Consider the following 13,848-nt stretch of genomic DNA (forward strand, 5'->3'; position numbering starts at 1 on the left):
AAACAAAATTTATACAATAAATAAACTTACAGTTTCACAATTAGGGCTTTCTGTTTAGCATGAAATGCCATACTCAAAATTTGACATAGCATCAATGATAGTAATGAATTTTAATGCAAATGAGTATATTTTTGCAACAACAGACAAAAAGTTCTATATTACAAAACGTTATACACTAAAAAGTGTATTTAGTCAATAAAGACTGTATCTAGAAAAGTATCTAGAATGTGTATTCTAGGGAAAATACCAGTAGCTATGAAAGCAAACAGAATGATTTGTTCTGAATCTGTGTTTTATTAACTTGCAGAAAAATGATGGAAGAGAATTTTAAGTATTTAAATATGGAGTAGATTTTGATTGGGCCACATATCCCTACTTGATATAAACTAGCTTCTCATTCAAAAAATAGGAACAGAACTATTGCCGCATTCAGTGTGACAAGGATTGTCAACCGTGCTCACATACACAATAATATGTCTTTTATTTTCAGGAAGTGCACTTGAAGAATACAAGTAGAGGAAACACAGGAAACAAGAACTACAGAATGTAAGAAAATTCCGTCCGTAAGAGTGAAGAATGAATGTGCCACCTGCAGGATACTTTGCTGTAAATAGTCAGACATTGGACACAGCTAGAGTTCAATAAGTTTGATGAATTCTCCACTAATGGGCATTCTCCCTAAGGAACAATGCAAGTAAACATTCCAACAAAAAGCCAACTCAGTGCTCAAATGTTTCTGAGACTGGTAGATTGCTACTGTAAATTGTTCACTTCTTACAATAAAATGTGCTACACGCAAGTATGTACAAAAACTGTACATGCTTCACATAGATCCAGTCCCACACCTCTTAAAAGTTTTCTGCCCTCAAAGGGAGCAGCAAATGTAAAAGCCTTTAGTGGACTCAATTGCACTAAATTAATTTATGAACCCTGCTGTTGGAGTCACTCACCAGCCTTATCTAAGTGGAGGGGTTTTTTTAAAAAAACTTTTTTTAAATATTTGTACTTCTAGATAAGCAACAGATTGTTTGTTTTGCAGTGTCTGATAACACTGTTTGATTTCCCTTCCCTATTTGCACAGTTTGGAATTCCCAGTAGCAACAGCAGTAAAGTTAACACGTTCATTTCACTACTATAGTGGCTTTTTAACAGCACACAAGTCTCATGTGTTCATCTCATTCAGAGATCCTTATAGGTTCCAAGATCCACAGAGAGTTCTTACATATGTGCAAAACATGATTTTATTCCATTGAGGATGTTACTGTTCATATTGCATCCTTATGCAAAGCTATCTTTGGCCACTGAAATTAATGGAACAGTTTGCATATACTGGAACTCCCTGTGCAAACTCCCATATCTAAAGCAAGAGTCTCAGTCTAGGTTTTAAGATAGTCATTCCCCTGCCGATAACAGATGAAAATAGAAATATATGCCATTTGAAGAATATAGTAATTTTTGTTGAGGTAAGCTGGGAGCACATATGAGCTTCCTTAAATTCTCAGTGACTCTTTCAGATAACTTATTCACAACAATATAAATGTCTTTTTCTTCCATATGGCAATACGTAGAAATTTAGCATATTAATCATACACATATAACCAACAGTATGTAAAAATCTCTTTAATAGTACAATGGTGCTATTCTGTAGCTTATTTTATGAAAAGGTCTTACCAAAACAGTAAGAGGTACAAGCAAAGTAGCATATTTGAAATGAGTTGGAAACAATGGCAAAGATTAGATAGAAGGGTTTTGTTAAAAGATGCACAATTGATTTAAGGTGTCTAATTAATTAAAACATTAATATCAAAGAGTAATACAGTTTATTTAGTGACTGTTCAAAGTTACAATGGCACTGAAAAAAGTGACCTATGACCTTGTTTCAGCCTTATGATGTTGCAGTAGCCCTGTGGTCACATGATCAATATCCAGGCACTTGGCAACTATTCATGATAGTTGCAGTGTCCCGGAGTCATGTGATCACCTTTTGCAATCTTCTGCTAAGGAAAGTCAGTGCCAGATTCACTTAACAACTTTGGCAAGAAAAGTCAGAAAATGGGGCAAACCCAGGGGTGGGCTGCTGGGGGTTCACAAGAGTTTGGGAGAACCTCTAGCTAAGATTCTGTGCAGTTCAGAGAACCCCCAAATCCAACTCCTGGCTGGCCCCGCCCCACCCACCCCACCCCGCTCCTCCCAGGCATCCCCACACAGCCTGTTTTGGATGCAGGGCATGCGCAGAGGCTTGGGGGAAAAAACGGGCCTACCATAAGTTCGGGAAGGCTGGAAATGGGCCCGTTTTTGGCATCAGAGGGCCTCTGTTTTGTTTTTTGTTTTTTGTTTTTGTTTACATTTATACCCCGCCCTTCTCCGAAGACTCAGGGCGGCTTACAATGTATAAGGCAATAGTCTCATTCTATTTGTATATTTTTTACAAAGTCAACTTATTGCCCCCCCCAACAATCTGGGTCCTCATTTTACCTACCTTATAAAGGGTGGAAGGCTGAGTCAACCTTGGGCCGGGCTCGAACCTGCAGTAACTGCAGGCTTTGTGTTCTAATAACAGGCTTCTCTATTGCCTGAGCTATCCCGGCCCATAGCTCTGGAGCCTGAGGAGGCAATTTTCGCCCTCCTGGAGACTCAAGGAAAGCCTCCAGAGCCCAGGGAGGGCAAAAACGCCCCCATTGCCACGCCCACCCAGCAACCGGAGAGAGAACCCCCTTCTAAAATTTTTGAAGCCCACCCCTGGGCAAACTTCACTTAACAACTATCTCACTTAAATATGGGCTCAGTTGCGGTTGATAGTCAAGGACTACCTGTACTAATATGCAATAGAAAAGATATCTACGATTCATGGTACTGTGAAAAAGCTAAGATGTTATCTTTAAAAGCACCTTTGAAAAGATTGGTCCTTTTTAGCAACAAGGTGGAAAAGCCGAATGAGTTTCCAAGACTCTTCAAACTAGCGTGGTTGTGATAGAAAAAGAAGACTGTGGAATACTATAGCTTGACTTCCTTTGTCATATGAAAACAGCAACTGCCCTTCACCAGTCTCCCTAAGATAGCAGCATTCAACCTAATGTAATACTATCTTATTTATATGGCAATATGCTCAGGAATTTTAGTTTATGATGATATTTTAAAACCTTAGAACCTGAAAGGAAGCTTGGAGAGCCTATGGTCTATAGCAGGGATCTCCAACCTGCAAAGCAAAGCTGGCTGGGGAATTCTGGGAGTTGAAGTCCTCCAGGATTAAAGTTGCCAAGGTTGGAGACCTCTGGTCTACAGTGTCTTCAGTTCAGGATGCAGCCCTAGAAAATGGTCATAAATGCATGGAGTGGAAAAGCGAAATATGTGGCAAAATTTGCTTTACCTGTTACTGTTCTTGGTTAACAATGCAAAGTGGTGCTATTGTTCTGCTTGAGAAAGTACTTGAATAGCGAAGACATAGAACAAAACTTAAATACGTTTTTTTTAAGATAAACCAATTGCACATATAGAGATTGTATGTAAAATTGAAATATGCTTAGCCATAACTTTTCAACTTTTTATGATTATAAAAAGGAAAGATTTTATGAACTGAGAGGCTAGCCTAATTTAAAACAAGAAAATTAAATTTGGAATGAATACTATCGCTACATATATTCTTAGGAGGTAAAGGATGATGTTAAGCAAATACTTAATTTCCATTTGTTGCAATGGACACGGTATAGATCTGACTTATCTGGAATAATTAGATATTGCACTGCAAAATATACTGCTTTAGGTCTCAATCCAGCACATAAAGTGTGAGTTGAGCTTCAAGTGTGGAATTCCTTCTCTGGGAGATAGCAGAAGGACTTGAATCTACTATTTATCATCCTTGAGCAGCGGGTTGGACTAGAACAGGGGTCACCAACCTTTCAGACCTCAGGGACTACTAAATTCATAATTTTAAATCCAGCGGACCACTAATATGATCTGCCTAATAACCGGCTGGGTGGATATGGCTACATGGTCATGTGATTGGGTGGTTGTGGTCAACTCGATGTCACTCATGTTGAGGGCGCTGGCCTCTACGTGCCCCTCCCCTCCCAGGCCCTCCTCGCCTGCCCGCCCAGGCTCTTTAGTGCCCGAACAGGAAGCAGTTGTTAGAGCTAACCAGTCACCATAAGAAAGAGTTGGCAAAACAGCTCAGTTCAAATTGGATCTGACCGAGAAGGAGGCTCAGCAGAAGCACCTCACTAAGGACTAGGAGCATAGCCTTTCCAAGCAGAGGAAAGACCTGCAGGAATGAAGGCCAGGTACCGGTGCCTGGAGGCTCAGCGAGCTGAGATGGTCAGCCAGTTCCAGGCCATGATGCAGTCTCACTGAAACGAGGCCCTCTGGCTCTTTGCCACCAGGGGCACTTCCCTCCAGCCTTTACCCAAAGCCCCACACCAGGAGGCTGAAGCAGACCCCAAATCAGAATTTCTGCCCCCCTCCAACGCACACAAAAAGACCCCAAAGGGAGAGACTCTGCAGAAACACAAACATTCATTGCATGTATTTGGCCCAGGGGCCATAGTTTGAGGACCCCGGATTTAATGCAATATAAAAAATGCAAATAATGTTTCTGCGGACCATCAAAATTTTCCCACGGACCACCAGTTGGTGACCGCTGGACTAGAAGACCTCCAAGGTCCTTTCCAACTCTGTTATTCTGATCAGACTTACATAGGCCTATCAATTTCAAGATGATTTCACAATGAAATGTTTTCAGTTCACACCACATCTATACGTCTCTCAGTTCAAATTCTCTGTCCTGAAAAAGATTATATGGAAATCCATTTCAAGCTGGGACACATAAGAAAAGAAAGGGACAGGTCTATGAGGAAGAGTTGAAAATGTATGGCTAACACTTTATGGAGCCTAAGTTATGTATGCTTGTGTGTTTGTGTGAGTGCACATGCCTGTATCTTGATCCATGTACATGATTTAAAATGGTAATTTCCATAAACTTTATCTCGTGAAAAAAAATAATATTTTAATTTTCAGGGTTGTTCTTTTTTTAATGAAAGTTAACCCAATTAGAGATTATTTGAATCTAAACAAGAAAATGTTTTTGTATAAAATATAAGCATTTAATTCATTTTTAAAACTACTTTTAAAGCAGAAGTCCCATCCCACTGATTTGGGACCAAGACCTTTTATATGAAATGTGACTATACATTTATATAGGACTGCTCTCTTCATCTGGAAATAAATTGAATAACTCATTAAACAAACAAATAAATGAACCAGCAAACTGACTCCTCTTTTAAAAATAGCACTACTTCACGCAAAACTATGCCACATATATTTTAAAGATCATTTAAACAGACATTCTATTGTTTTGGTTGCAAATAGGCACTCTAATGAAAATCCTTGTGGGTTTAGGGATTATTTTTAAAAGGGGGATCAGATATTTTTTTTTAAATTGTCAAAATGTTTTAGTTATTTAATAAGTCACAAATCTCCCTTTGTGTATTTTTTGCAGAAGTAAATTGCCTCAGTTAAATCATATTCAGTAAATCATATGCATCACATTTTGCTCTTGGAAGAGAAGCAACTCTGTCTTCAGACCATGTTCATTTTTATTTTATCACATTTTTGCTCATCACCACACTACAAGCTTTAATTTTGTTCAAAAACAGCACCTTATGGTCATTTTTAACTTGATTTTTTACATGAAGGAAATTATAAGATTATCTGAAACTTGACTACAAATGATACAGTAAAGAGATACTACTCTATAAAACAACACTGGACAATGTTTTCATTTGGCTGGAAGATCTAAGGGTAGATATGGATAGATCCTCTCTCCTCCCTCCCTTCTAATCAAGTAAATTGCAGCTAACAACAAGTAGCTACTCTTAGTAAATGTGGATTTCAATTTAGTTGCAATTAAGTTTAGCTGACCTGGGACGATAGATTTCCATAGGCGAGAAGATAGAATTATAGAAGTAACATTGCCCGTAAGAAAACATCTTTGTTATGCTACAAATTGTCCTCACTAATGACCTTAATTGGGACCTGACTTCCATCACTAAGCAAAGCAGTCATTATACAAAAATCTTGTGACCACACTACTTAGTGATGGCAGTTCCAGTTTTGGTCATTAGGTAAGAACTGAATTGTAATTAGGCAAATACCTCATGACTCTCCTGCCCTGCCACACTTGTTTCTGCTTTAATTTCCCCTCAGGGGTGGGCTGCTGGGGGTTCGGAGGGGTTTGGGAGAACCTCTAGCTAAGATTCTGTGCAGTTCAGAGAACCCCCAAATCCCACTCCTGGCTGGGCCCGCCCACCCAGCCCCTCCCACCCAGCCCCTCCCAGGAATCCCCATGTGGCCCGTTTTGGAGGCAGGTAAATGCAGGGCAGACGTGAAGGCTCAGGGAGGGCAAAAAATGGTCCTACCAAAAGTTGGGAAGGCCAGAAACAGGCCTGTTTCCAGCCTCCGGGGACTTTTGGAGGCCATTTTTGCCCTCCAGGAAGCTCAAGAAAAGCCTGCGGAGCCTGAGGAGGGCAAAAACGCCCCACCCCCACCATGGTGCAGAAGGCCAACTAGGCCACGCCTACCATGGCCACGCCCACCCAGCAACCAGGCAGAGAACCCCTTGCTAAAAATTTTGAAGCCCACCCCTGTTTCTCCCACCTGCCTATCTCTTCTCCATCTCTGCCCTTTTGGTCGCCCTGCATTCTGATCACCACTGGAGATCTCATGAAGGGCCAGCAGTGCCTCAGCTCAACAGCAGGAAGAGAAAGATATTAAAGGTCAGCTGTGCATGGCAAGACTAGGCAGTAGTGGGATTCAAGTAATTTAATAACCAGTTCTCTGCCCTAATGATTTATTCCAACAACCAGTTTGCCAGACAGCTCAGAAAGTTAACAACCGGTTCTCCCGAAGTGGTGCGAACTGGCTAAATCCCACCACTGAGACTTGATGTCAGCAGGGAAATGAAAGGGCAGGAGGTAGGCAGGTTGGGGGAGTGCATGCTGTGTTCGTTAAGTGCAGGCAGGCTGCCAATTGCTCAAATTTTGATCACATGACCATGGGATTCATGTGTTGCAACAGCCGTACTCAGAGGACCAGTCGGAATTACCACTGTTCATAACTTTACATGGTTGCTGAACAAAAGTGAGGACTACCAGTACCGCTTATTATTTCTCTTTTTAGGTTTAATTCTTTTCTTGGGTCAAGGACAGACGGTTTCAAAGCACCATCCTGCAGATGCTAGTATTACGTATTTTCTAAGAAAATTTATTTGGCATGTCAGTTTCAATTTTTGCAGAATTACTTCTTACATATAAAAAGTTTGTTGGAAGCTGAACCAGGGTTCTCTGAGCACTGCATTTGTTGAAAATGCAGAATTTGTGCACTTATAGCAGAGAAGCAGAGATCATGTGGTTATACTATAGGTTAAATGTTACAAGATGCAAGAGGACAAGACAGCAAAATATATACTGGCAGAGCTCACTTTACAAATTTACTGTTTAGCAATTTACAAATTTACAAATTTACTGCTCAGGTTCCTACAGCACCAAAAATATCATTTTACAACCAGTCCTAACGTTTACAATCATTACAGTTCCTTCTCTGCCCACTTGAATGTGAGCATATTGAATTCCTTACCTTTTTAAATTACTCTTCTTTTTTCAAAAAAGTATCGGTCATTGTTTCCTTCATTGGCTCTCTAGCTTGCCACAAAGGACACCTCCAACATGTATTTTAAAATTTGCCATAGTTAACTGTCTATGGAGATTCTCAGTCATCCAGGTCATGGTTGTCCCAAAGTTGCTTTTTCAAGAGGCAGTTGGACTTTCTGGTTTTTCTTTGAAGACATTTCGCTTCTCATCCAAGAAGCTTCTTCAGCTCTTCCAGAAGAAGTATCAATTGATACATTGATGTTTAGTTGGGGAGTATCAACACTCCACTATGCAGTACACAGAAAATAAGTGGCAAATATAGTAGAGTAACAATCGCTGTGAAAAAAATATTCTATATTGTTCATACTGGAATCTAGCTCAAGTTAACGACACTATTGCAGGAAAACAGTGAATATGATATCACTATTTGTATCAATGAACTTTCTAAATAGACTTACATATGAGTGTTTAACGATTATAGGACCTCTAAATGTTGCACCAAGAAACAAATATATATATCTAGGAAAAAAACACTGAGGAAATAACTGAAATATATGAAAGAAGAATAGATGCCTTCTTAAATGAACTGATGAAATTATCTACTTTAGTCTTTTTTGGATAACATTTCATTTACCAAAACAAGCTAGTGAAATATTATCCAAAAGAGGCTGAATCTCTTACTTAAGTCAAATAAATAAATTTATTTAGAGTCAAAGCTGATCCATATCAGCACTAAACGACAATTTGGCAACTACAGTAGATTAATCTCTTTTCTATGTGTGTCAATATTTTGCAAATTGTGGGACATTCTCTAGATCAGGGGTCTCCAACCTTGGTCACTTTAAGACTTGTGGACTTCAGCTTCCAGAGTTCCTCAGCCAGAAAGCCAGCTGAGGAATTCTGGGAGTTGAAATCCACAAGTGTTAAAATGGCTAAGGTTGAAGACCCCTACTCTAGATGGGGATCAGGGGAGAGAGGGAGCTGCATAGTATTTAAGATGTAAGAAAGTTTCATCTGAACCCAGAAAAGTGGTTTGTGGATTTCAATCTAGACATCTGTTGGTTAATTATTTTTGTTCAAAACTTGAGAAGGAAAAAAAGCAACACGTCATTGCTAGTTATTTACAAGGTTTTGCTCTGCAAGTATAGCAACAGCACTTAGTCACTATACCAATTGGAAGACTTCTCTGCTAGCCCTGATGTTTGGGAGAAAAGTTCCATTCATGTCACTAGGTTTGTGTGCCTGGTCTTAAGTACTGTTGCTTTTTTTTTCTTGTAATCATTCCATTAACTTAAACACCTGTTTCTGGACTATGTTGTAATTTAGGTTTATTTCCCCTTGCAGCCCAAACCCCAAAGCGCTCCACCGACACAAGCCACATTGAGGACCAGAATCTTAAGCAAGGAACTTGCCTGCGTCAAACTAACCCATGGGCAAGTTTCCTGACAATAGAGAGTAAATGAGAACAACTTTTACTTTGAGGTATGACAGAGTGACTTTTGACACATTTCAATTCAATTTCATCCCAAGAAGAATATCAAAACTACCAGCTGGTGTCTTACGGTATTTTTTCCCCCCGGAATTAGTGTTGCTACCTAAAAGAACGATTCTTCAATGCAAGATGTGTATTTCTTTTATTTTTTAAAAAAATCAGAATGTTATGGGGTATGTTTTACATACTTTGGAGAAAGTTTGAAGTGAGGCATTTTAATACATCCCAAGAGGTTTCAGTAACAAAACTTGATGCACATTTGCAATGTCACTTGCCTCTAACAACTTGCATAAATCCTGCATAATCTTCTCTGGAAGCTAACATGACTGAAGATGGGCTGACACCTACAAATCTAGCACATCATACGTAGCCCTCCGATTTATGAATATTCTTATTGTTTTAACTGCCAAGGTGCTAAATGTTGAGATTAATGTTGATGTATTTCCCTTGTGATCATTTATTTCCCTTGTGGTCAAGGAGAGAAGCAGCCTAGAACTAAGGAGAAATTTCCTGACAGTGAGAATAATAAAGCAGTGAAATGACTTGTCTTCAGAAGTTGTAGGTGCTCCATCCCTGGAGGTTTTCAAAAACAGATTGCACAGCCATTTGTCCAGAATGGTGTAAGTCTCCTGCCTGAGCAGGGGGTTGGGCTAGAAAACCTCCAAGGTCCCTTCCAACTCTGTTATTCTGTAATTCTTTTAACAATAAAAAGTTCTTAGTTTTTTCCCCTAAATCTATATTGATCAAATCACTTCAGATCGTGCAAGTGATCTTCCTATGTGAATGCAAAAAATGCATGAGCATAAATGTTTGTGCAAAAGGCTTTCCATGTTTGGATTTCTACTTTACCATTTTCTCCCTTGTATTCCATCAGAATACAAACTGTCATGACTTCATGACAAGTAAATAATGTTTCATACTATGTATGTACCATTAGTATGTTGCAGAATTTCCTATTCCATGACTCTATCGAATACTACTCATCAGTTATTCTCTCTATTTAGCACTCATTAGTTGCACACAGACACATAGGAAATCCCAACGACCAAAGTGTTATTGCTTTGTACAAAGAAGAATAAGAAGAAAATCTCACCATTTCATAGGTCACTCAGAATCATTTAGCCCATGTGCCAACTCTGTCTAAAATGTTTAGTACAGTAAACATTGTTCCATAAACAAATAGCATGCTCATGCTTCTTAAAGGCTTTAAGTGTTTATCATGATAGGTCCAAACATTCTCAAAAGCTAGCTGTCTGATTTTCACTTTTTTTTTGCATTGTATCTCTACATTTTAATTGACTGCAGTTTCTTTTTTTAGAAAAATAGACTCAGTCACACTGTATTGAATGAAAGCAAAAAGCAATCTTTGGTTTGTAGAATGTATGGAAATATTTGCAGCCCTCTTGGAACAAAGTCAAAATGTGAAACATTGCTGTAAGAGGGTACCTTTCTAATGTATTTGTATGTATAGTTTACACCTCTGTGAGGTTGAATAAATAATAATGGTTAATAAATGTCTCTGTCTCAGCATCTTCTGTTCCATAGAACTCTTGATCTCTTTACTCATAAGATGGCTGCTTTAAAACAGGGGTCTCCAATCTTGGTCCCTTTAAGACTTGTGGACTTTAACTCCCAGAGTTCCTCAGCCAGCTTTGCAGGTTGGAGACCCCTGTTTTAAAACATACCTGGGGTATTTCTGGCTTTCCATCAGCCTGAGCCAAAACTACAATTTTATTGCAAACCAGCCTTCCCCAATTTGGTGCTCTCCAGATCTGTTGGACAACAATTCTTAGAAATCCTTCCATCAGTATGATGGAAAAGCACAGGGTAGGGGGGAAAGTGACATAATTTAGCCCTCATAGCTTTTGGCTATTGATGAGAAGAAGGGCAGCATCTGGGACACATCAAACCTGTTCTCGTTGAGTATGATGCTTCCTATCCTTTCTAATCAAAAGCTGATTTGAGAACATAATAATGTATGGTTTTTATGACAGGAATAGAAATAGCAATAGCAATTAGACTTATATACCGCTTTACAGTGCTTTACAACCTTCTCTAAGCGGTTTACAGAGTTTACAGCCTATTGCTCCCAATAATTTGGGTCCTCATTTTACCTATCTCAGAAGGATGGAAGGCTGAGTCAACCTTGAGCCTGGTGAGATTTGAACTACCAAATTGCAGGCAGCAGTCAATCAGCAGAAGTAGCTTGCAATACTGCATTCTAACCACTGCGCCACCGCAGCTCATATAAGCTCTAAAATAGCACAGAATTCTTCTTAAACACTATTGTTCCAATGATACACCTTAATCTGCTCAGTTTTACTATTTCTGCAGGCAATAACTGATGGCATACAACTGTTCTTATGTCAGCACAGTTTCATCTTCCACTAAGTTTGAATTTATACTCACTGTGGATTGGAATTTAGAAAAAGTTAGTTGTGCAGTTGAAGCAGTGATCAGCAGTGACTTGAAATTAATTCGAACATGGGCTAATCTGAGGCCAATTTCTCCTAAGGGTCAGAACACATTTTCAAAACATTACTCTTTGTAAAAGCAAATTCAAATGGTTGGATGACAATGGAATTTAAGCCAAAACACAGGCCCTCAGAAGTATCATCATGCTTTAGGAAAATCAAAGGTTTGCAGAAATACGACATGTTTTCAAGGGGGAGAAAGCCTAATGTGATAAAAAAATAAAATATGATCCCAATTTTTTAAGATTATATTTTTCAAGTTGTAAAACATTTAAAAAGGTAAAGGTTTCCCCTGTGCAGTCATGTTCGACTTTAGGGGGAAGTTACCTTCCCATTGAAGTGGGATCTATTAATCTTCTTGCATTTACATGCTTTTGAACTGCTAGGTTGGCAGGAGCTGGGACAATAACGGGAGCTCACCCTGTCATGCAGTTCTCAGGTCTCGAACCTGAGCTGCCAGCTTTTCAGTTGACAAGCTCTGCGTCTTTAACCACTGAGCCGTCATACTCCCATAAACCATGTATCCTATCCAATAATGGTGAATTCCAAGTCATACAAACTGACTTTTCATGAAATGTCAGCATATAATATAAAACAGAGGAAAATTTTTGATGACTTTGTCATCAAAATATGCAGGACCTAAAGAAAAACATTGAACAGAAGCACCTGACACAGACAACCACCAGCAAAACCGGCTCCCAATGAAAGCCATAGATAGAAGGCCTGTGGCTTAGAAGAAAGCCCAAATAAGGACATATACAAATATTGACAAAACAATGTTAGCGTATGAATGAATCACTTGATGGAAAACGGTTCTTTGAAAAAAGTTAATATGAAAAAAATAAATGTCCATCATATACGTCTTTATCATTTTGACTATTTCAAAATACATCAAAACCATACATTACAATTTGCATCTCTTCTAGTAAACAATTTGCCAGCTAACAATCATGGATTAGTATAAATGATTCTATTTAAATTTATTCTGAAGTAAGTCTCAAGGTATTTTATGCTTTTTTCTTTTAGAAAGTATGTTCAGAATTGTAACTTTATCATCAATATTATTCTTGATATGGGCAACAACTGGATAGAAATAGTTCTGTTACAGCTGACTTGAGAAAATCTTAAAGCATCCGTCTACTGAAATGGGAACCAAGATTCTGGATTTGATTGGCAGTTGCTCTGATTAAGCAGAGTTCTTTTGCTTCTAATAACATACAGTATAGAATTCTGCAATACAAAGATATATGAAACTAACTTCAAGCGATACTATAGAGAACTCTCTGTTTTTGTTTTTTGTTGTTGTTAGTTGTGAAGTCGTGTCCGACCCATCGCGACCCCATGGACAACATTCCTCCAGGCCTTCCTGTCCTATATCATCCCCTGGAGTCCATTTAAACTCATGCCTACTGCTTCAGTGACTCCGTCCAGCCACCTGGTTCTCTGTCGTCCCCTTCTTCTTTTGCCCTCAATCTTTCCCAGCATTAGGCTCTTCTCCAGTGAGTCCTTCTTTCTCATTAGGTAGCCAAAGTATTTCAGTTTCATCTTCAGGATCTGGCCTTCTAAAGAGCAGTCAGGGTTGATCTCCTCTAGAACTGACTTGTCTGTTCGCCTTGCAGTCCAAGGGACTCGCAGGAGTCTTCTCCAGCACCAGAGTTCAAGGGCCTCAATTCTTTGGCGCTCAGCCTTTCTTATGGTCCAACCTTCACAGCCATACATTGCAACTGGGAAAACCATAGCTTTGATTATACGCACCTTTTTTTTTTTAATTGAAAAAATTTTACAACAACAATTAAATTTTTCCCCTCCCATCCCCCCTCCCCCTCCTTCCCTCCTCCCTCCCAAACCCCCCCACACACACACCCCGACTTCCCGGAGCAAACACAAGATATAGTTCAATAAACAAACTGTCATACATTAAATTTTTAAAATCTAACACAATTATAATCCTTCTCTCTCACATAACCTGACTTCTTCCATTAAAATCAAAAACAACATCCTTCATTCAAAGGCAATCTGAATTTTTTTAATCTGATATCTATTTTGAATATAATCAATCCAATTCTTCCATTCGTTTAGACATTTTTCTTGAGTACTGTCTTTCAAGAAGGCTGAGATTTTAGCCATCTCAGCCAAATTGGAAACTTTCAATATCCATTCTTCTATTGTGGGTAATTCTTTTTTCTTCCAATATTGTCCAATCAACAGTCTTGCTGCTGTTATTAAGTTCAAAATCAATTTA

The 13,848-nt window shown here is 39.0% G+C and overlaps 1 protein-coding gene across 3 annotated transcripts in view; it reads left to right on the forward strand.

Moving 5' to 3' along the window:
• Positions 1 to 10,624, forward strand: part of IGF1 (insulin like growth factor 1) — a 74,192-nt gene extending 63,568 nt beyond the window's left edge. For all 3 annotated transcript variants that reach the window (XM_058191459.1, XM_058191458.1, XM_058191457.1), the window contains exons 4-5: positions 491 to 546; positions 8,985 to 10,624. In XM_058191459.1, coding sequence (XP_058047442.1) covers positions 491 to 546; positions 8,985 to 9,024 — 96 coding nt within the window. In that variant the 3' untranslated portion in view covers positions 9,025 to 10,624. The remainder of the gene's footprint in view (positions 1 to 490; positions 547 to 8,984) is intronic.
• The last annotated feature ends 3,224 nt before the right edge of the window (positions 10,625 to 13,848 follow it).

This window comes from Ahaetulla prasina, chromosome 7 (genome assembly GCF_028640845.1).
Source record: "Ahaetulla prasina isolate Xishuangbanna chromosome 7, ASM2864084v1, whole genome shotgun sequence".
NCBI lineage: Eukaryota > Metazoa > Chordata > Lepidosauria > Squamata > Colubridae > Ahaetulla > Ahaetulla prasina.